The sequence below is a fragment of the Ictidomys tridecemlineatus genome, chromosome 2 (assembly GCF_052094955.1).
Source record: "Ictidomys tridecemlineatus isolate mIctTri1 chromosome 2, mIctTri1.hap1, whole genome shotgun sequence".
Lineage (NCBI taxonomy): Eukaryota > Metazoa > Chordata > Mammalia > Rodentia > Sciuridae > Ictidomys > Ictidomys tridecemlineatus.
Genome location: NC_135478.1, coordinates 76,169,283 through 76,193,350, shown reverse-complemented (window position 1 = coordinate 76,193,350; position 24,068 = coordinate 76,169,283). Strand labels below are relative to the sequence as shown.

The following is a 24,068-nucleotide window of genomic DNA, read 5'->3' as shown; positions in this document are numbered from 1 at the left end:
AAACAAAAAGAAATCATGGGTATTATGTAGAACATGATAGATACACAGAGGTCTCCAGCACAAGCCTATAATGGCAAAAAAAGAAAGAAAGAAAAAAAAGACCATGAATGGTTAAAATGGAATGCTTAAGCAATCAGTGATGTATAGCTATGCAGAATCATTTTTATAAAATCTTTTTAATTTGGGAAAGGCTAAATATTGTTTAAAAGAGCAAGAAACAAAATGTGATATAATGTCATTCAGCAAGGTAAAAACTTCCACAGATAAAGGCTGGACAGAAAAAGACCAAAGCATTAGCAGTGGCCATGCTGGTGTGCAGTTATTGATAGTTTTAGGAAACTTTTAAAAAAATTATACTTCTGCCTTCAATAATAGCATGTATTGCTCTCATAGTCAGAACAAAAAATCAGACTTAAAAAACTCCCAGCTAAAGATTGCTTCATTGAGGTATTTTGCCTTGGGAATCTCTGCTTGATACAAAAGTCTCTAGGAAACAGGTCTACTCTTCTGTATAAGAGGTGAGTTGAGAATAATCCCCTTTCCTACCCTGTTTGAAAAAAATACCATTGCAGTCCTGGTGCAGTGGTACACCCTTGTCATCCTAGCTACTCAGGAGGTTAATCCAGTTAGTTGCTAATCCAGCAAGTTCAAGGCTAGCCTGGGAAACTGAGACCCTGTCTCAAAAATAAAACATAATGGGCAGAGAGAGGACTTTGCTTAGTGGAGAGCATTTGCCTAGCATGTTTGAGGCCCTGGGTTCAATCCCAATACTAAACAAACAAACAAACATTTAAACTATTTTTAAGCGTATAGTTCAGCGGTCTTTTAATATTTACTTTTTAGTTTTCGGCGGACACAACATCTTTGTTTGTCTGTGGTGCTGAGGATCAAACCTGGGCCGCATGCATGCCAGGCAAGCACACTACCGCTTGAGCCACATCCCCAGCTCCTAGTTCAGTGGTCTTAAGTACAGTCACATTGTCATATGACAGTCCCCACCACTCATTTCCAAAGCTCTTCATCACCTTATACTGCAGCTGCACCCATCAGACAGAAACTCCCTCCCTCCCCTCTCTCCAGCCCTTGGGAGCACTGTTCTGTTTCTAAGATTTTGACCCTTACCTCATGGAGCCATGAGATGCTGCATGTCCATGTGCTTCAGATCAGTGGACCCTATAATATTTGTCCCTTGGTGGCTGTCTTACTTACTTAGTATAAGGTCATCAGGATTCATCCACATTAGAGCAGGTACCAGAATTTCATTCCTTTTTAAGGGTAAGATCCATGTGCGTGTACTGCATTTGGATTTTCCATTCATCCATCAGACAGGGGACATTTGGGCCTCCATCGTTGGCTGTCCTGAGTCACGCTGCTGTGAACATCAGTGTACAGATATCCGTCCAAGTCTCTGCTTTCATTTATTTTCTCTGTAGATCCAGAAGAAGCCCTGCTGGGTCAATTGGTAACTTTGTTTAAATTTTTGAAGAACCACCATTCTGTTTCTACAGAGGCCACACCAGTTTATCTGCCAGGCAACAATGCAGAAGGGTCCCAGTCTCTTCATGTCCTTGCCGTCACTTGCTGTTTTCTCTTAGTTTAATGATAACCATCCTCACGGGTGTCGTGTGGTATGTTATTATCTTAATTTGCATTTCCCTAATGATAAGGAATGTTGAGCATCTTCTCATTTGTTTATTGGAAAAAAATGTCTGTTCAAGACCTTTGCCTGTTTTCAAATTAGGTTGTTCAGAGTTTCTGTTGTTGAATTTTGCTAGTTCTTTCTGTGTTCTGGGTATTAATCTTGCATCAGATGTGTCATTTACAAATCTCCTCACTTTGGTGGCTGCAGGGTGGCTGTATATTGAGATGCCCCCATTTATTTCCCTCTTGTTTCCAGTGTCTCGTCACAGTCAGCAGGCTGTGGGGAGCATCCTGTGCGCTGTGGGCTCTTGGGCATATAAGCACGTGGGTCCTTAGGTAAATCCTGAATAAAGTCAAGCTGCTGGACTGGGGGACATGGAACTGTTAGCAGATATCACCAGGTCACCCTGCAGCATTTAGACCAAGTCGGGTTAAAGGAGGCATGGAAATTTTCCTTGGGAGAGAAAAGGTTCTCAGAAGGGCTGCCCAATGAATGTAGGAAGCAGGAAGACTACAGTTCTTCTCAGTCCTTCCCTTTGTTCTGGAGGGTGGAAGACTGACCCCAGGATATGTACACTGATAGATGGACCCTCAGGCCTTCTCAGCACTAGCTGCCCAGGGTGCTCCTTCTCACATGTCCCCATTCAGGGTCACCAGGCATACTCAGACAAGGATGAGGGTGGTGATGGATTGGGGTGGGGTCAGAGTCTACCCCCATCAGAGTCAGAGCTTAGAATATATTTTAAAGGAGTCTCTCTCAAGTCCACTGACTGCAGATCCAAGATGAGAAACAGGCTGACTTACTTGTCTGCAAGTCATTGAACTTCCAGAACACCCCACCCTGAGGTGGCAGGCTCGACTTCTTCTCTCCCACACTCTAGCAGTACTGGTCCAGTGCGGTCTCCTACAGAAACGGGGTGTTTGAGATCAGCAGTCAGGCCAGGCGCGTGGCACAGCTTGTAATCTCAGGGACTCTGGCTGAGGCAGGGGCTTCACAAGTTTGAGGACAGCCTTGGCAACTTAGTGAAACCATGTCTCAAAGTTAAATATTTAAAAAGGGCTGGGAATGTAATTCAGAGGGAGAATGCTCCTGGGTCAAAGCCTAATAACACACACACAGACACACACAAACATACACACAAAATCAGCTGTCATCTCCCTGTGGCCAGTGGGCCAAATCGCTCCCCTTTGTTTTTATTAATAAAGCTTTATTGGAACACAGCCATGCTTATTTGTTCAGGCACTGCCTGTGGCTGCTTTTGTGCTGCAGCAGCAGTTGAGTGGTTGCAATAAAGAACATGCAACCCTTTATAGAGAAAGCATCAACCTCTAGATGTATTTATAAATTCACAAGCAATCAAACTTCTATTTTCTTTTATTAGGATTGCTTCTACGCTTGACTGACAAGTGAAGCTCTCAGCAGAGTTTTCTGGCTGCCACACACACCCTGACACGCTCTGCTGTGGTGGCCAGAAGCTCAAACGCAGACTAGCATGGCGAAGGCCTTACCAGGAGAGAGCCCTGTGTGGGGAGTACACCTCGTTACCCACTGGGTAAGGGGTGGACTAGATGAGTGTTTGAGGGCCCTTCCCCCCAGAGAATTGTGAGCTAACATGGTTTTATTGATGAGAACCTTGCAACAATAGATTTAGACTGACCATGGTAACTCAAAGATCAGAAATCAGTTCCCGCATTTAAATACTACAGACTCAAAACATTAGATCCACTCGACAAACATGAAGTGCTAATAGCATAGTAAGCACAAAGCTACAATGAATGATGACGAAAGCCCTCTAGTTCACAGTGAGTTCTGCGTTCTTAAACTGTGATTAACTGTGGCCTGGTGTACTGTTGTAGATTTTCTGGTGTTAGTCATTTATTGGTGCATTTAGTAACTGGCTTTCCTTTTCATTTCCAGCTTTGTCCTGCCAAGAAGTTACTGAGGAAGAGGTCTTGGATGCAAGCTGCTTGCTGGATGTCTTAAGAATGTATAGGTGGCAGATCTCTTCCTTTGAAGAACAGGTGAGCATAGCATGCAACAGGTGTGGCTCAGAGAAGCCTTTTCCCTAGAGGCTTAGGGAGCAACCTTGCAGTTGCCTGGTGTGAGTGTATGTTTATAGTGCAGGTGACAGAACCCAGGGTCTTGAACATGTCAGGCAAGTGTTCTACTATTGAGTTCCATCCCCAGTGTTTCTGTGACATTTAGACAACCTCAGTGTTTTGGGACCAAAGCACCAACTTCCTCCCTGCTCTCGCCATCAGAGCAGACACACAGCCCTTTGCCACCCAGTGGAGAAAGGTTAGTGGCATGGAGCATAAACAGTTGCCAAAGAGGGAAAATATTTCAGTTCTCCAGTGACCTTGCTCTTACAGTGGCTAGATAGGGAGGCCTGGGTCCTTTAAAAAGTGGCAAATGGTGTCATCTTAGTGTTCCAGAGATTTAAGTGAGATCCTTTTTTGGCCAAAGCTCTCATTTTTAAGGAAGTCAGACTTCAGAGATGAGCTTAAAGTGGCCCCAAGCCTTGAGTAGGGTCATATGCAACCCCAAGACTTTATTCCAGCCACTCCTCCCTCCCTGGTCCACACCTGCAGCTTCGCTGTCCACTTGGGATTTGGCTGCCCTCCTCCGTCCCAGACCACCATTGCCGATGGCAAGCCTGAGCCAGAGGCCCCCGGGGGCAGTTGTAGGAGGGAAAAACCACTCTGTTGCTCACTGCGGCAGAGGGGCCTTTTCTGTTTTGTGCAGGCCGCTTCTGCCCCTCTGGTGCAAACACAGACCTGAGAAAGGGGACATGGCCTTCTAGACCTCCCCAGACTGTGGGGCTGGAGCAAGAGGCATTCTAAAAACATGAAAAGGGAACAAGGGGCCTTTCTAGCTCCCCTTCGTTTAAGATGACCTCTAGTTCCTCGTTCCTCTCTGATCTGAAGCCACGAACATGTTGGTGATGTCTCTGCTTTATATGTATATTTAGTTATATATGGACACAATATCTTTATTTTGTTTATTTATTTTTATGTTATGCTGAGGTTCGAACCCAGTGCCTCATGTGTGCGAGGCAAGCACTCTGCCACTGAGCCACAACCCAGCCCATGTTTATGATTTTTTAAGATGCATATCTTTTAATCCAATTGTATCTTGAAATGTTTTTCCATTTAGAACGCTGGAAAGCATGTGTGTGTGTGTGTGGTGCTGGGTACAGGTACACAAGTACTCTACCACTGAGCTGAACTCCAGCCCTTTTAAATGTGTCTCAACTGAGAGTATGGATTCGAGGTTCAGTCCCTGATGACATTAGATAACTTTTGTCATCAAAGACCCACGTAAGGGCTAGGGTTGTGGCTCAGTGGTAGAGCGCTTGTCTAGCATGCATGAGGCACTGTGTTTGATCCCCAGCACCACATAAAAAACTAAATAAACAAAATAAAGGTATTGTGTCCATGTACAACTAAAAATATTATAAAAGACAACAAAATAAAATAAGACCCACTTAAATTATACCTGATTTCCTGGAAGTGTTCTCAGCATGCTCAGCCCAGAGCAGTCCTGGCTGGGTAGTGCTTTAGTATGCAGGGAAGCCGGTGATCGTGTCTTTCTGTTGGTCTCTTGCTCTTTGAAGGGATCCAGAGCATCTGGCACGGCACCTTGTCCATCTGCACCACAGAGGATCTAGTCAGTCAGTAGCTTACTCTTGCTGACCATCAACACATTTTCTGTCTATAGCTCCAGAAATCCTTCTTTGTGTAAACTGATTTGATCTGTACAACAACCCTGTAAGCAATTACTGTTATTATCCCAAATTTATAGATGGGGTCACTGAGGCTTGGAGAAAGGAAATGATTTATCCAAAGTTACAACGCTGCTTGGTGGCTGAGTCCCATTGGAGCTTACCCGGCACTACAGCATACTCTCAAGTTCCACCCTCTTCTGCAAAACTGTTCATTCCTGGGAGATTCTGCAGCTCTGTGACTGACAGGACAGATTGTGGTCTGACTCTGCCCTGCCTCAGGAGTGCTCCAGGGCTGGGGCGGAGTCCTGACTGTCAGGGCCCATCCAGTCTCCTGGGAAGAGCTGAATCCCTCCCGGCTCCCAGCTTATCACTCCCTGTTCCAGGGCTGACTCTGTGCTTGTGCTCTTGGTGACTGGCCAGGCTGCCCCTGGATTATGAATCTGCCCCTGGATTATGAGTCCCTGGGTGGCAAGACCCTTGCCTTGTTTATTCTTGACTCTTTTTCCAACAAGTATCTATTGAGTGCCTGCCTTGGGCGGGGCCTGTTGAGCACAGGCAGTGGTACAGCAGTCGACTTGGCAGATCCCCTGCTCCCATGAACTTGAATTCTTGTGGTGGAAGGAGAGGGTTGCAGGCTGTAGACAGGTGATTTCAAGATGTGCAAACAAGAAAATAAATAGGATGACATAATAAGTCCGCCGTGGGGCAAGGGGAGCCTGCTGTAGGCAGGCAGGGCCCATCTGGAGAGGTGAGGTTCTAGTGAGACTGAAGCATGAAGAGGGGTGAGGCCATGCAGAATGTTCTAGACAGAGCAGCAAGCCAGGATGGAAACATAAAGATGGCTGTAAGCCACAGAGTTTGGAGGACAGCAGGAAGGCTGGGGTGGCTGGCTGGGGCTGGGGCAGTGGGAGGGAAGGCAGAGGTTGTCAGGAAGCAGGGAGGCTGTGGCAGGGCCTAGCTTTTACTGTGTGTGCAGGAGGGGGCCATAGAAGGCTTTGAACAGCGCCCTGGTTTGATCTGACTTGTACTTGAAAAGGAAGGGGGCCAGAGTGAGAGGGAGAGGAAGGCGGGAGGCTGTGGCTACTCCACCTAAGGTGGCTTATTGGCGGTGGGGGGACAGGCAGCTTTGGATATTGGCGGGGGAGGTCCCCCTGTGGGGAGCCATTTCAGGGAGGCCTGAGGGATGGAAAGGGCAGCTTGGGAACAGGTGGGCACGGCTTGAGATGGGAGTGAACTTGTTTTACTCAAGGGCCATGAAAGAGGCCAGGGGCTGGAGCACGTCGGTGAGGTAGAGTGTTCTAGAATGTGTCAGGGTCAGAGCCTCTCGTGGAGGGCTTTGCAGGAGATCAGAGGCTTTTCCCTGGCAGTGAGAGCCGCCGGGAGACTGGAAGCAGAAGAGCAAAACCATTGGCCTTTAAAAAGATGGCTCCATCAGTGCTCAGCCTTGGGGCTCAGGTCAACAGAGTGCTGTTCTCATTCTGCTGGCCACGTGGAGTCGGGTGAAGAGTGGGAGTCAAGGTCTCCAGGAGGATCAGCACCCTGAGAGCCTGGGGAGGAGAGCAGGAGAGATGGGAGTCAGGGCTTGGGCTTTTGGGGAGAGAGAGGATCATTTGAACTGATCCTTAAAGAGGAGCCTCTTGCCACGTGACCCAGAAGCTCCACTTCGGGGTACATACCAAAAAGTCACAAACAGACTCAGAGTTTCCACACCCCTGCTGCACAGAGCAGGGTTGTTCTCAGAAGCCCACAGGTGGAAGCAACCGTGTGTCCATCAGTAGAGGAACCGATGAACAAAAGTTGTCTGTGGGTGCCAGGGATTGAACCCAGGGCCACTGTACCACTAGCCACATCCCAGCCCTTTATATATATATATATTTTTTAAGCTTTTTTTTCTCTCTCTCTTCTCCCCTCTCCCCCTAACAAGTTTTTTTTTTTACTTTTTTAAAAATTTTATTCATTTATTTATATGTGGTGCTGAGAATTGAACACAGTGCTTTATATATGCAAGGCAAGTGCTCTACCACTGAGCCACATCCCAGCCCTTTGTATTTTTAATTTTGAAACAGGGTCTAGCCAAGTAGCTCAGGGCCTCACTAAGTTGCTGAGGCTGCCTTCAAACTTATGATGCTCTGGCCTCAGCCTCCTGAGTTGCTGGGATTATTGGCATGTGCTACTGTTCCTGGCAAAAGTTTCATGCAATAAAATATTATTCAGCCTTTAAAAAGGAGGAGGGCTGGGTTTGTAGCTCCGTGGAAGAGCACTTGCCTTGCACATGGGAGGCACTGGGTTCCATCCTCAGCACCATATAAGAATAAATAATTTAAATAAAGTCATGTGTCCATCTACAACTAAAAAAAAAGAAAAAAGTTTAAAAAAGAAGAAAATTCTGACACATGCTTCAGTTAGATGAACCTTGAAGACATTGTGCCCCGTGGACTAAGCCAGTCACAAAAGGGCTAATAGTATATAATTCCACTTCTATAATGTCCCTAGAATCGTCAGAGTCCTAGAGACAGGACATGGAGTGGGGCCAGGTCCTGGAGAGGGCAAATGGGAGTGAATGTTTAATGGGGAGAGAGTTTGAGTTTGTGAAGATGGGAAAATCCTAGGGGTGAACGGTGGGGATGGGGACAAACACAGAGTGTATTTAATTCCACTGAACTGTATCTTTAGAAGAGGCTAACGTGGTACCCAGGCATGGCGGCACACACCTGTGGTACCAGCAGCTCAGAAATGGCTGGTGTGGTAAATTTTATGTGTATTTTACCATAACCTAAAAAGAAAAAGCACTCCTTGGGAGTCCAGTGGAGTGAAGGTCAAGGCCATTGTTAGACCAGGACGCAAGAAAAGACCACTGACTCCAATTAAAATCAAATTAAAGCAAGCTTATTATTTTGACCGGCAGGACTGCCTTTCCCTCCCAAAACGGTGGGAACAAGACAGCAGCCCCACCTTTCCTACAGCCCAGCTTTATAGCCCAGAAAGTTACACAAAAGAGGGGTTACAGATAACAGAACTCTGACAAGCATCACACTAACGGTAGTTTACATTTTTTGCTGGCCCCAACATCAGAATTTATGAAGACCATTAGAGCCTCAGAGAGGGTCGTTGTCTGGCCAGGGAAGGCCAATATTTATGAGGTGTCACTAAAGTTTCAGAGAGGGCTGCTATCTGGTCAGAGAGCCAGGCATGGGTGAGTTCAAGGCACGGGCAGGCATTCCAAGCAGGTTCAGAATTTGCAGTAATTTATAGTAAAGCCGAAATTAGCTTTTCATGGCTTTGTGGCAAGATGGCTCCCAATTTAATAAAAGATCAGGTTGGGTCTATCAGCCATGTCAGTTCAGCTGACACTGGCTGCTGATAGGAGGACTGCCTTCTCAGTCCTCCTGGACCTCTGAGTTGAGAGTCCCCACCTTTGGAGTCATCATCTACCATGTGACAGTTTTCCTTAAGGAGCAGGGTCCTGAGAAGGTGGAGAGCCCATTCTGCCCTCTCTAACTACGGGGGTCCGCCTGGTGGCCACAGAGGAGGTGGTGCTGGTCTCGAAGTGACTTCATGGGGCCTCTCTGAAGAATGCTTTGCTCTGTGACAGGATGCTCATGAATTATTCCACGTCATTACCTCATCACTGGAAGATGAGCGGGACCGCCAGCCAAGGGTCACGCATCTGTTTGACGTGCATTCTCTGGAGGTAACCGTTAATATTTTTCACATGCTTAATGCTATTTGAACGTATTTAGTCTTTGTAGAAAACACAAGTATAATCTTTGTACAACTTTAAGCACAAAAAGGTAGGCTTTAGAAAGAATCAGTAGTGGGGATGAGACTGGGGAGGGTCTTAAGGTACACTGTGCAGTCAATGCCTTTAGCTAGAGATGTCAGGCTTTTTAAAATGATGCATTGCTGAGATTTGTGTTCTAGAGAAGAAAGAATGTATTATTTTTCCCAGTTTAATGGAGGAGAACAAAGGGCCATAGAATTGCTAAGTGGGACCTCATTTCCCTGAACAGTGTCATATTTGGGGAGATGATAAAAGTTAACTAGTAAAGGGGAGTGCCCCAGGGAGGGGAGGCGTTTTAATCGCCTTGGATGGAGGAGCCTGCAGGAGCCAGCCAGACACTAGTGAGCATGCTTTGAGAACCATGGGCTGTGTCGGAAGTTCATTTTGAGTGATGCCATCAGCACAGAAACTTGTAAACTCTCTCGGGGTGGAGAGGGAAGGAGGGGCTGCCGCGGGATTTTCAGTCTGTTTCTTTTTCCCTTACAGCAGCAGTCAGAAATAACTCCCAAACAGATCACCTGCCGCACAAGAGGTAGCTGTTTTCTATTGAATGTAACACATAGATGCATACTTTGTAGATATGACACTAATCTACTTGTTTTAAAAAGTTGTTGTTATTTAAATTTTTCTTGATGACACCCAATCCAGCCTGGACTGTGGTCTAGTTACAAAGGAACTTGTATTTTGGGAACAGCTTTAAATGATTGTCTCAGTGTTCCTTGCACCCCAGGCCTGCTCAGGTTCCTCCAGAAGGACTTTGCTTTTCCCACAAGGGCTTTCTTTTTGCTTCTGGAATTTCAGATCGTGGGTAATTCCATTTTAATGCATTCTGTCCTCAGGATTTCCACCTTGGCCCACTTTTACTGCAAATCATCACAGTTCTCCTTTGAAGGGGAATCCTTGTTAACTCTTAAGGCTTAAACTTAAAAAGTAAAATTGACACATAATTTCCTTTGTGCCTTAGTTGTAATAGAAACAAAATACCTCTTTTAAATGCATTTTGTATTCTAGGCATTGCAATTTGTCATCTAAGTTTCCCAACAACTCTATGAAGTTGATTCTGGGGACAGTGGATTAATAATCATCCCTGTTTCCAGCAGATGAGACTTTCAGAGATGAAAGAACTTCCCAGGTCATGAGCAGAGCCAGCAAGGAGGTCGGGCTGCCTGACCCCGAGCCCGTGCTCCTCTCTAGGGTGTGGTCCTCCAACCTCCATCCCAGCCAAAGCAGATCCCAGTTCTTCAGAACTTGCTTATTCTGATCATTTCAGAAGCTTAGCTCCCTGTATGGAATGCTCACTAGTGAAACCTTTCATTGAAATCCCTAGCATTTTAAGCCTGTATGTGTAAGAAGATGTTATTAAATGCAGATTCTTTTTTCAAATGTGGCTGTACCCATGATATAGAGACCCATGTGAAGAACTATGGGAATCTGTGGAGAAGGAATGCATGTGTGTTTGCTGGAAGTCAATGAGGAAAACTCTTTGAATGAACTTTTTATTTTACCTAAAGAGTGTCTCCTGTAAAAAGGAGGGTATGTTTTGAGATTGGTGCCAAAGGGCTAACAGTGGCATATCAAAAGGTGTTTTGTGTCCCAGGGTCTCCTCACCCCACGTCCAGTCACTGGAAGGCGCAGCACCCTTTTCATGGGAGACTCACGAGCAACATGGTCTGCAAACACTGTGAACACCAGGTAAGTGCAGCACCAGCGCTTGATGTTCCTGCGAGCTTTGCTTCTGAGTCAGGGTTCATGGAAGGATCTAGAGAGTGTGGGCTAACCTCAGTGAATGGTGCTGGTGTGCCCAGGCTCTGCATACCTGGAGGGCTGACTTCCCGCTTTGGTCAGCACCAACATGTCACCTGTTCTCACTTGGCGTCTTCTGCACCAGAAGCAGCAGATCTATTGTGAATCAGCAGAATTTTGAGTTCTGAGGTTGAGTTTATGCTAAAGTGGACGCATAGATTCTAGGACTGGAGGGTTTGGTTTTGTTTGCATTTGATATGTTAAGGTAATTTTTTTTTAGAAAGTTTCATCTTTTCTCAAATATTTTATAGTTATACATGGACACAATATCTTTATTTTGCTTATTATTTTTACGTGGTGCTGAGGATTGAACCCAGTGCCTCACATATGCGAGGCAAGCACTCTGCCACTGAGCCACAACCCCAACCCAAAGTAATTTTTTTTAAAATAGTTTTTTGGTTGTAGATGGGCACAATATCTGTATTCTATTTATTTATTTTTATGTGGGCTGAGGATTGAACCTAGTCTAGGCCTCATGCATGCAAGGCAGACACTCTACCACTGAGCTACAGCCCCAGCCCCAAAGTAATTTTTATTATGGAAAATTTTCAACATAATAAAAATATTTTGTAACTGTCACTTCTACCAACTTTAGACATCTCTCCTCTCCTCAAAATAAACCTCATGCCCATTATCAGTGTCTCCCCATCCTCTCCATGTCCCCACCTCTGGCAACCACTGATTGACCTTCCATCTCAGTGGATCTGCCTGTTCAGGACATTTCAGATGCATGGAATCATACCACATATGTCCTTTCATGTCTGGCTTCTTTCATTAGCAAAATATCTTCAAGATTCTTTCACATTGTAGCGTGTATGAATGCATTTCTGTTTATTGCCAAATAATATTGCATTGCACAGATAAACCACGTTTTGTTTATTAAATCCATCAATTGATGGGCATTCGGATTGTTTTCATTTTGGAAACGGTTGTATACATGTTGTTGTTTATTTAATTGGTTCCTTTTAGTTATACGTGACAGCAGAATCCATTTTGAAAAAAATTATACAAGCATGGGATATATCTTATTCTAGTTAGAGTCCCATTCTATGGATGTTCATGGTGGGTATACAGGCTTTTTGTGTGCAAACTTTTATGTAGAAATATGTTTTCAATTTAGTTAGGAGTATATATATACCTAGAAGTGGAATTGCTGCCTGATGTGGTAATTCCATTTTGACCTTTTGAGAAACTGCTGGTCTTTTCTAAGGTGGCTGCACCACTGATTCTCCCCCAGCCGCATGCTGAGGGCTCCCGTTCTTCACAGCTCACCGCCCCTGTGCAGGCTGACTTTTGATTGCAGCCGTCCTTATAGCTATGGAGTAGTGTCTCTCTATAGGTGTTTTCCCTGCTTTACTGAGGCATAACTGATGAAATTGTGTCTATTTAAGGGGTATAGAGCAATGGCTTGAAGAACGTGTGCCCTGTGAGATGGTCACCACAGTCACGCTGTTCAACACATGCATCTCCTGGCGTGGTCACCTTTTCGTGTATGTGCAGTAAAGGCACTTGAACTCCTATCTCAGAAAACAGGACACAGTACAATACTAGCTGTAGTCACCGTGCTGTGTGCAGGACCCGGACCGTGAGCCTTGTAGCTGGAGGTTTGTGGCAGTGTCCCTGGCATCCCCGCCTTGGTAGTTACCATTCTACTCTCTGCTTCTGTAAATTCGACTTTGGAGTCTAGATTCATACTGTAGCGTGATGATGTGGTATTTGTCTTTCTGTGTCTGGATGACGTCAGTCAGCATGTAATGTCCCCTGGGTGCACCTGCGGTATCACAAAATGGCAGGGTTTCCTTCTTTTTTATGGTCAGTACTATTCTGCTGTACGTATTTATTTGTGTATGTGTGTACGTACACACATGCACCACATTTTCTTTTTCCACCCATCCATTGACAGACACCTAGATAGTTTTGGAATCTTGGCCGTCCAGACTAATGCGAGGGGTGATTCTGTCTCCTCTGGGTATCTGCACAGAAGAGGAATTCCTGGGGCACATGGTAATTCTAATTTTAACTTTTTGAGGGGTCTCCACAATTTTCCATGAAAACTGCGTCAGTTTGCATTCCCACAACAGCATAAGGAGTTCCCCATCCTCCACACCTTGCCAGCACTTGGTGTCTCTTGTCTTTTTAATGACAACCTTCCAAATAGGTGTGAGGCAATGTTGTAGTTGGGGTCTAGATTTGCGTTTCCCTGACGGGTAGTGATGTTGAGCACTCAGGGCCCTGTTGGCTGTTTCTCTGTCGCCTTTGGAAATGTGTTTACAGGTCCTTTGCCCAATTTTTAATGATGTTACTTGTCTTGTTTGTTTTGGGGGGAGTTTTCTTTTTTTTATTGTTGACTTGTATGAGTTCCTTATTCATTTTAGATATTAACCCCTTTTCAGATTCATCGTTTGCAAATATTTCTAGCCATTCTGCATGTTACCTTTTTTTATTGTTTATTTCCTTTACTGTCTTGTTTTGATTGGAGTTACCCTGAAGTCTGAGGTGTTGAAAAAAAAATAAGGCTGATACACCACAGCTCCTTGACATGCCTTATTTTATAAGTCACCCGCTCTTCCCTCCTATTTTTTCATTGCATTTTATTTTTATTTTAAAGCTATTGTAAAGTGGAATTAAAGTTTTTTTATTTCCCAGCCAACTGAGGTGGCAACACCTGTAATCTCAGCTACTCAGGAGGCTGAGGTAGGAGGATGGCAAGTTCAAGGCCAGCCTGGGCAACTTAGTGAGACCCTATCTCAAAATAAAATAAAAAGGGTAGGGGATACAGCTCAGTGGTAGAGTGCTTGCCTAGCACATCTGGGGCTCTGGGTTCAGTTCTCAGTACCACACCCAAAAATTATTTCCTGGTTGTTTGCCAGTAGTAGTTTATAAAAACACAGTTGTTTATGAACCTTGTATCTTGAGAAAGCTTCATGTGTCAGTTGTGGAAGTTTTGTTGTAGATCATATGTATATAATCATGTCTGTGGACGTGAACACTGTTAGTTCTTCCTGTCCAATCTTCACGCTGTTTACCTATTTATTTTCCCTGCCATCTGTTCTGGCGAGGACCTCTGTACAGAGTTGCTTAAGAGTGGCCATTGCAGACATCCTTGTTTTGTTTCAGATCTTAAGAACCAAGTCTTTGGTGTTTTATAACTAAGATTGGTATTAGCTTTATTGTAATGAGAAAGTTTCCTGCTATTCCTAGTTTGCTGTGAGTTTTTTTTTTAATATTTTTTTAGCTGTAGATGGACACAGTATTTTTATTTTTATTTATTTTTATGTGGTGCCGAGGATGGAAGCCAGTGCCCCACACATGCGAAGCAAGTGCTCTGCCACTGAGCCACAGCCCAGCCCTGCTGCAAGTTTTTACAGGGAATAATGATTGAATTTTATCATGCTTTTCCCATGTCTGTTGAGATGATCATATTTTATTCTTTTATCCCATTAATATGTGAAAAGGCAGTTTTAAATTTTTTCTAGCATTAAACCAACCTTGAATTTTTGAAACTCGTTTGATTATGATGTTCTGCTGGACATGATTTCTAATATTTTCTAAAGGCTATGTGGCTATTTATGAGGAAGGTTAATGTTTCAATTTTCTTCTCTTGTAATGTCTTCATCAGACTTTGCTAGGATCATGCTGGCCTCATGAAATAAGAGGTATTCCCTCTATTCCTGAACAATTTTGTTTAACATTGTTATTATTTCTTCCTTAAATATTTGATAGAATTTTTATTTCTTTCCTTAGTTCATGGTTCTGTTTACACTTTGCTATGAGATACAGGCACATATACTTTTTCCACATTTTTAAAAATATTTTTATTGTAGATGGTTACAATATGTTTATTCTATTTATTTATTTTTATGTGGTGCTGGGGATTGAACCCAGTGCCTCATATGTGCTAGGCAAGCTCTCTACCACTGAGCCCCAGCCCCAGCCCTTTTCCACATTTTTTATTGGTGCCCAAGCATATATATTATGAGAAATTGACTCTTACTGTCTTAATAAAATGTCCTCTTCATCTCTGACTCACCTACTTCCATGAAATCAAGTCTGTTTGATTCATTTTCATCTTACTAGTGTTTTTTTGATATGTCCTTTTCTTTCTTCATATTTTCAACCTTTGTCTTTGTAGCTAAAGTATAGATTTTATAGATAGCATATGATTAGGTCTTGCTCTTTTATTCAGCTTGAGAATCTGCCTTTTAATTGGAGTGTTTAGTCCATTTACAAGTATTCATATGCTTAGATTCAGGTCTGCCACTTTACCATTTGTTTTGTAAATTGTCTTACATATTTCTATTTGGCTTACACATTTCTTGTTCCTCTGTTTCTTCTTTCTGGCTTCTTTTGGGTTAATCAATACTTTTTGGAATTCTGTTATTGGCCTTTTTGTGTATATGTGATTACTCATTTTACCCATATCATAGCCTATTTAGAGTCAATATCTACTCTTTTATGTAAAAAGTATTGGAATGTTTAAAAATAATTTTGCTGGGTGTGGTGGCACAAACCTGTAATCCCAGAAACTTGGAAGGCTGAGGCAAGAGGATGGCAGATTCGAGGCCAGTCTCAGCAACTGAGCAAGACCCTCAGAAATTTGGTGAGACTCTATTTCAAAATAAAAAATAAAAAGGGCCAGGGATGTGGGACTGGGGTTGAGGCTCAGTGGTAAAGTGCTTGCTTAGGACAGTTGAGAACCTGGGTTCCATCCTCAGCACCACATAAAAACAAATAATAACAACAAAAAGTGTGTATACATGTATATATGTGTATGTGTGAATATATATATATATATATATATATATATATATATATATATACACATACATACATACACACACACATACACAAATCTGTGTATATATGTGTGTATGTTCATATATACATATATGTATTCTTCAAAAATCAGAGCTGATCAAAATATTTTATAGACATGAAATATCAGTGTATCTGCCACAACTAGACCTATAAGAAATGTTAATTGGGGTCATTTTAGGCTGAAGGGAAAAAACATCAAATGGACTTAGATCTACAGGGAACAGAACCAGGTGCAGTAGAGCATGCCTGTAATCAGAGTGCTCAGGAGGCTGAGATAGGAGGATGGAGAGTTCAAGGCCAGTCTCAGTAAAGTGAGGTACTAAGCAACTCTATAGAATTTGGAGTTGACCTTGTTGCTTTTATCTTGCTTTGGTGTACTTTAAATATGTTATTTTAAAGACGTTGTTTTCTTCTGGGCATTTTTTTTCAAAAAGTGTGTCATTCATATTTTCTTCTGAATTTAAAATATCATTTTTCTAAAGCTTCTGCTTACAAGGTTTTCTCTTTTGTTCATCCTGTGTGTAGATAGTTTTCTTAAGATTTATCCTGCTTGGGGTTTGCTGAGTTCCTACAATCTGTGTTTTTGTGTTCCACCAAAGTTTGGAGCTTGGCCATTGTTTGCCCAGTCGTCTTGCCTGTTGTGGACTCACCAGGCTGCTGATGTGTGGTTCCCCGGGTCACTGATGCCATGTTCATTTCTCATCGTCTTTTCCCTCTGTGTTCTACAAACTCAGTCATTTCTATTGACCCATCTTTAAGTTTGCTGACTCCTCCATCCTCGGTCTTTGCCTGTCCAGAACATTTTCCATTTTAGTTCTCTTTAGTTTTGGAATTTCCTTCTTTTCAATAGTCTCCATGTCTCTGCTGAGGTCCTCCATTTGTCCATGCACTGTAACTATGTTTCCCCTTTCTGACCTTGAGCATATTTACAACATACCTCTGAGGTCCTCCTGGGCTAATTTCAACATCTAGGTCACCTCCTTTTCACTTCACCATGGGTCACATTTTCCCTTCTTTGTATTGTGTATTCAGTCATTTTTATTGCATATTTTATATTGTAGTAGAGACTGGATTGTGTTGTTTCTCTGACGGAAAATGGCTTTTGCCCTGGCAGTCAGTTCATTTGACGGGGCTCAGATTCCAGACCCTCCCTCTTCTGCCTGAGGGCCACAGAGTCTCTGCTCAGGTGTTTTCGCTTCCAGATGCTCCCTTTTGCCAGGTGCCCTGCATTCGGCCCTGAGCTGGTGCCATCCAAGATCAGCTCTAAGACTGGGCAGGATCTATCCACAGGTTTTGGAGCTCCTCCTCTCTTGGCTGCCCTCTTTCTGGGATTTGTCTGTGTCTTTTTACCAGCCCTAAACTTGGCATTCTGACAACTCAGGCCTGTAAGATTGCTGCTTTTGCCACCTGGCATTGTGCAGAGCAGGCAAAATAGGGCACATGGCGAGTCATTTTAGTTTCTGCCAGCTTCTGGCGATCATTCAGATGTTTTTTTTTACTGGGTCCATGTTTTATGGTTGTTGGCTGAAAAGGGGCCTGTCTAGCCAGGCTCCCCCGCTGCTACCCAAAGCAGGGAGCTTATCCTGTTTTATGTCTGACTTTTTCAATTAATCATATAAACATCATTTCACATAATCACACGTTCTTCTACCAATTAAGAGCTGGAAGAAACTAAATCCTTATAGTTATGTCTGTGGTTATTTCCTTAGATAAGATCCCCATGTTGCTGGGTCAGGTATGTGATCTTAAAGCTTTTTCAAGCTATTCTGTAGTATTATTGTTGCTGTTGAATTTGTTTGTTTTGTTTCTGTGGTGCTGGGAGTGAACCCAGGCCTCAAGCGTGTATGCAGAATAAGTGCCCTGTGCTGAGCTACACCCCACTCCCACAGTGCTTAGGTTTATAAGGTTGTTGTTAATAGAATTTTCTTCTGAGCACATTATGTTTTCTTATGTTAAATGTGAGCATCTAAATTAAATTAAACCAGGCACAGCAATTCATGCCCATAATCCTAGCAACTGGGGAGGCTGAGGCAGGAGGATCCCAAGTTCAAGGCCAGCTTCAGCAACTTAAAGAGACGCAGTCTCAAAATAAAAACTGAAAAGGGCTTGAGTGAGGCTCAGTGGTCAAGTCCTCCTGGGTTCAATGCCCAGGATTGCTGAATGAATAAATATGTACTAAAGTGTCTCACAGGCACATACATTCCATCTGTTGCATGGAATCTAAGGTTTTGTTTTTTTTTTCCTGCAATATTTGTTTCAGAGTCCTGTTCGATTTGATACCTTTGATAGCCTTTCACTAAGTATTCCAGCTGCCACTTGGGTATGTACCTCTGGTTGATTTGGGGTTGTTTTGCAAATATTTCAATCTGAAAGATCTTCAAGGCACTTTATGTAGCTCAGATCCTGTGTGTTATTCAAGACACATAGTCAGTCACACAATTCTTAACTCTAGGGTGTGGCACCAGGGCCTGATCATGGGGGAGAAAACATGGAGGGTTTTTGTCTTGCTGCAGGAAATTTGGCTTTTTCATCAAACACCACACATGTGCACACACACACTCCTCAAGATTTAAAGACACATAAAACAGATTTAGACGTCCAAATCATGGAAGTCCATAATTTTCCACTGCCTTTTATCCTTATACTCTTAGATGGGTCAGTAGTCGCAGTGCCAGATCCTTTGAGCTCCACCTTTGTGCAGGAGACATCCAGTTGTGTCTGCGGGGCTCTGTTGCCTGGGTTCAATTTGCAAATAATTGGGCAGCTCTGAGCTCCACCCAGCCACCTGCGAGTTCAGTACAGCTCTTCTTTGAATTATTCTAATTTTCTTCTCATGCTGTAGGGTCATCCCCTGACCCTGGACCACTGCCTTCACCACTTCATCTCCTCGGAATCCGTGCGCGATGTTGTGTGTGACAACTGTACAAAGGTATGCCTTGAATCCCAGTGGCGTCTCCCAGCTGGCGCGTGAGCTCCCGTAGTGCCCCTCACACTGCTGGCCTCAGCTCCTCTGACTGCTTGAGCCCAGAGGATGTGTGCAGTCCCTGCCATTTCCACCCGACCTGGTTTGGAAAGTGACTGCCCAAGGAGTTTGTTTCCCAGATGAGTTTCGTCTCATCCACAGCGTGTTTAAAGAAGAAGCATACAGGTTAGGCTGGAGCTGGGAGACGCAGTTCTCTCCACTCCCCTTTCTCTCGTGCCCTGCCTTTTCTCTGTGCTGTCCGTCTGAGTCCCCATGTGACTGCATTTCACCCTTTGAATGGAGAGGAATTGTGTGGACCGAATTTTTGAAGACAGAAGACAAGATAGATTTCATGCCAGAGTTTCAGTTTTGACTCCTCATTTTTCTCCTCCCTCCATGGCTACCGTAATTTAACAATCAAGAGGATCAGTGGGAACAGTTTGCAAATAATTGGGCACTGAGTTGATTTCAGCAGGTAGCAGTCCAGTGCCAGTCACATGCACCAGCCCCATCGCTGCCCTCCATAGATGTCCTGTTCAGGGTTTTCACAGAGAAATGTTGTTACTTCCATTTCAGATTGAGGCAAAAGGAACCTTGAATGGGGAAAAGGTGGAGCACCAGAGGACCACTTTTGTTAAACAGTTAAAACTAGGGAAGGTGAGCCCACCCTTTGCACCAGCTTGACTTTGCTTTGGAGGGATCCCCTATCCTGCCCTGAAACGTCCCGCCCTTTCCGCTTCCTCTCCCTCCGCAGCTCCCGCAGTGTCTCTGCATCCACCTGCAGCGGCTGAGCTGGTCCAGCCACGGCACGCCTCTGAAGCGGCACGAGCACGTGCAGTTTAATGAGTTCCTGATGATGGACATCTACAAGTACCGGCTCCTGGGCCACAGGCCCAGTCAGCACCACCCTAAACTGAAGGAGAGCCCGGGGCCTGCGCTGGAACTGCAGGACGGGCCAGCCGCCCCCAAACCAGGTGTGTGCCCGAAGCAACCACCTTTCCTCAGCACAGAGCAGGGGTTTGGCAGCACCACATTCTGGCTTTCCCATAATCTGAGCACAAGGCTTATACAGTGTTAGTCAGAATTCTTGGGAACAGCAGGTTCGGGAGTAGAAAAGGGGTTTTTTGTTTGTTTTTATGTGTGGTGCTGGTGCTGGGATCCCACCCAGGACCTCATGAATTCTAGGTAGGTGTGATACCCGTGAGCTACACCCCAGCCAAGATTTCTTAAAGAGGTTAAAATTGTACAGTAATGAGGGCTGGGGATGTAGTTCAGTAGCAGGACTCTTGCCTGGCATGCATAAGGCCTGGGGTTCAATCTCTAGAACCGCCCCCCCCACACACACACAAAAATTACACAGTAATCAGAAACAGTTCTTAAAATTCCATTATAGATGAAAAAGTACAGGAGGAAAGCTCAAGATTGTAGACTTCTTTTTCATCTTTGGACTAAACAGTAACTGACTCTGATCATTCCAGTGAACTTGCATTTCTTTCTCCTGGCCCCTAAAACAAGTCATCGCATTCATACAAGGAGTATGTGGCGGGGTAAACGTCCTGGCTGAACATCTTATTTGGGTTCACAGGACTTTTTACTGGATTGTTGATCTCATTCTGTTACTGTCCTCGTCTGAGATTAATTGTTAAATGGGTCCCCATTAGGCAAGGTCACCCATGAGAAACTGGAGGCTCCCTGTGGTTCACAGTTGGCCCAGGGCATCCAGCAGCTGGTGCTCTGGCCTGCAGTGTGGGTCGGGATGGTGTTTGAAGGTGTCTTGTGCAGCCCATTGGGTTCTTTGGAGTTGTAGGTGAGGAAGACCCACCGACTTGTAGGCTCCATGCCTGAACCCACCCGCTGCACGCTGCCCCCAGGTGATCGGGACTGTCCTCCTGACTCCCACACTGTGTGGACTGAGGTCCCTCCCTCCTTTGGTTCTTTTTTCACAACCACAATTGCACGGCCTGGCAAGACCTCATCCGAGGAGACTCTACCTGGTTCTCCCTCACCAGGCCCAGGATTCACATCAGGAACCCTGAGGCAGGGAAGCCAGTCCCTGACCCTTGTTTGGCACCACAGCTCTCTTGCCCCAGCCTGCGCCAGCCCTGACCGAGGGGCAGCCTGCTGGTGCCCAGAGCACGCGGCTCTGTTCTAGATGCCAGTGTGAATTACGTGGTACAGGAGAGCCCCCAGACATGATGCTTGAGCTGAAAAGGGATGGAAATGTCCCCCTAGTGATGCTACCCATGACTCATAAGTGTTAATGCTGCCACATGTTGGTGTTCTTTAGAAGCGGACAGGGGTTTTTAAAAAATACAATGTTTACATCAGTGGTTCTCAGCATGAAGCGATGGAAGACTTTGGGCAATGTCTAGTGACATTTTTGGCTGTCACAAAACACCCTGTAACACAGCACATCCCCCACAATGAAGAGTTGCCCAGCCCAGAGTGTCTGTAGTGCCAGGTCGAGAGACCTTGGATCAAGTCAAAAGCCAATAAATTAACCCTTGCTTGCCAGGTGCCGGGCCACCCGCCTACAAACCCAGCCACTCAGGAGCCTGAGGCAGGAGGATCACAAATTCAAGGCCAGCCTCAGCAACTCTTGATGGCCCTAGCAACTTGTGAAACCCAGTCTTTAAGTGAAAAAGGGCTGGGGATGTGGTCAGTGGCTAAGCACCTCTGGGTTCAGTCCCTGGTACCAAGTAAATAAATACTGCTTTACTTTGGTACCTGTTGTTTGCCAATGGGAATGGGAATCTAAATGATCCACACAGTTATCAAGGCCAGCCCTCGATCTGGGGCTTGATACGCTTTTCCTACCTGGATTTAAAATAGGGACTGAGGGCTGGGGATATGGCTCAAGCGGTAGCACACTAGCCTGGCATGCGTGTGGCCCGGGTTCGATCCTCAGCACCACATACCAACAAAGATGTTGTGTCCACCGAGAACTAAAAAATAAATATTAAAAAATTCATTCTCTCTCTCTCTCTCTCTCTCTCTCTCTCTCTCTCTCTCTCTCTCTCTCTCTCTCTCTCTCCCTCTCCTCTCACTCTCTCTTTAAAAAAAAATAAATAAAATAGGGACTGAAGGGTAGGGAATTTTATGAATTAATTTAGTTCAAAAGGAACTATTGTTTTTCTTTGTGGCATTATAGGGAGCTCATTTTCAAGGCAGTCAAAACCATATTTGTTTGCTGAGAGCCACTGCTGGTGTTCACTGATTCAGGCCTTTTTCTCTTGCAGTTCTGAATCAGCCAGGGGCCCCCAAAACACAGATTTTTATGAATGGCGCCTGTTCCCCGTCTTTGTTGCCAACCCTGCCACCCCCATTGCCCTTTCCTCTCCCAGTTGTTCCTGACTACAGGTGAGCTGCTCTTCAGAAACACGTTCTTTATTCATCATGAGCCGTTGTCTCACTTTCTGATGCTAACTTTTCACCGACATGAATTAATGACAATTTAGAGATTAATTATTACACATTCCTATTTAGGAATTATAAAAGTACATAGAAGCCGGGCTTGGTGGTACATACCTGTAATCCCAGTGGCTGGGGAGGCTGAGGCAGGAGGATCGTAAATTCAAAGCCAGCCTCAGCCAAAGTGAGGCCCTAAGCAACTCAGTGAGATCCTGTCTCTAATTAAATACAAAATAGGGCTGGGGATGTGGCTCAGTGGCCAAGTGCCCCTGAGTTCAATCCTTGGTACCCCCTCCCCCCAAAAAATGTACATAGAATGTATATGTATGTGTGTATATGTATGTATATAAAGAAGAAAATTTTAAATTTCTTGGATTGATTAGATAACCCATTACATCTGTAGAGTCCAACACTGTAGGAGCTGTGTGTAGGCGGGGGCAGGGGCCTGTAATCCAGCTTCTGGGGACGCTGAAGTGTATGCTCCAGGCCAGCCTCGTCAACACAGAGAGGCCCCTTTCAAAACACGAAACAAAAGTGCTATGTGTCTGTGTGTATACACCTGTGCACACTCAAGGTTCTCCCTGCCACCCTCAGTGTGGACATCCTGCCTGGCCAGTAAATGGGGTCTGTATTTCCATGGCTTTATGGTGTGATGCCGTGTGAGTGCACCGCTGTGCTGACCCCTGTGTTTAACACCCATGGTTCTTGTTGTCCTTCTGCCTGTGTGAGAGTCCTAACTGTGAACCCGGCGCTTCTCCCCCACATTCAGCTCCTCCACGTACCTCTTCCGGCTGATGGCAGTGGTCGTCCACCATGGAGACATGCACTCTGGACACTTTGTCACTTACCGACGGTCCCCACCTTCGGCCAAGAACCCTCTGTCGACCAGTAACCAGTGGCTGTGGATCTCCGACGACACTGTCCGCAAGGCCAGCCTGCAGGAGGTGCTGTCCTCCAGCGCGTACCTGCTGTTCTACGAGCGGGTCCTCTCCAGGGTGCAGCACCAGGGCCAGGAGTACAAGTCTGAAGAGTGACTGCCCTGGCCTGAGCTGATGGCCTCGTCCGCGCCATCTAGGATAGAAGCCAGCTGTGCTGTGTGTGTCGCGCAAGCAGCCCCCCAGAGCTTGCCGCGTGTTCCGAAAGTGGGCTCCGTGGAGGAGCCCCCCACCCCCGGCCCTGCTAGCAGCTCTGGAAGGGCCGGCAGCCGGAGAGTGTCCCTGTGTCTAGAGTGTCTTTTTACTCATCTGATTCAAGTAATTAAAAGCAACCAGATCCAGAAAGCACCTTTCTATATTGTAACATGTGAGATGTTCTCAGAGGGCAGTCACCTTCCTAATCCTCTGACATTTCAACATAGATTTTTTATTTTTAATAAGCAGGCCCCTAAAAATTGTTGACATAATTAGTGAAATCATTAAAGGCAACAATTTAGAAGAAAAAGTGCCTTTCACTTTTGATTGCTTTTGTAGCCCAACCATTCTGAGAAAGAGACATGATCTAAGAGTCCGAGAAACAGTTTTTGAAGGCCCTTTTCCTTCCAGGTCACTCAGAGGATATCAAAGAGCAGTTACAAGATGCCTGAAGAGCTCCTCTCCCTCTTTGTACGCCTTTTTCTAACCTTTTGATTCTTTCTATGTCTTAAAGACACATCTGCCAAGTCTCCCCGCCCTGGGCGCTCTTTCACGACTTTGTCAGTCAATGTAAGTGAAACGCTCGTTGCTTTTCTCTTTTGTGTACAACACCAAGAGATGTGATCCTAGTACATTATGAAAACCGTGTGGCCAGCCAGACCGGAGAGCGTCTCTGTATCTGGGCAACCCCTGTGTCTTCTGCCATATAGAAAACCATTACACGAGGACGGTTACTTCTGTGTTATTTATTGCCTGTGCAGGAGCTCTGAAGGCCTACAGGCAGGGTCTTGGGG

General features: G+C 45.0%; 1 protein-coding gene across 3 annotated transcripts in view; it reads left to right on the top strand.

The window, feature by feature from the left end:
• The window catches only part of Usp30 (ubiquitin specific peptidase 30), a 31,762-nt gene extending 8,178 nt beyond the window's left edge, over positions 1–23,584 (top strand). For 2 of the 3 annotated variants that reach the window (XM_078038950.1, XM_078038952.1), the window contains 10 exons: positions 3,560–3,663; positions 8,962–9,060; positions 9,637–9,682; positions 10,748–10,842; positions 18,032–18,091; positions 18,614–18,700; positions 19,310–19,390; positions 19,488–19,707; positions 21,973–22,093; positions 22,914–23,584. In XM_078038950.1, the coding sequence (XP_077895076.1) occupies positions 3,560–3,663; positions 8,962–9,060; positions 9,637–9,682; positions 10,748–10,842; positions 18,032–18,091; positions 18,614–18,700; positions 19,310–19,390; positions 19,488–19,707; positions 21,973–22,093; positions 22,914–23,178 (1,178 nt within the window). In that variant the 3' untranslated portion in view covers positions 23,179–23,584. The remainder of the gene's footprint in view (positions 1–3,559; positions 3,664–8,961; positions 9,061–9,636; positions 9,683–10,747; positions 10,843–18,031; positions 18,092–18,613; positions 18,701–19,309; positions 19,391–19,487; positions 19,708–21,972; positions 22,094–22,913) is intronic. The other variant, XM_078038951.1, reaches the window with a different exon arrangement.
• The last annotated feature ends 484 nt before the right edge of the window (positions 23,585–24,068 follow it).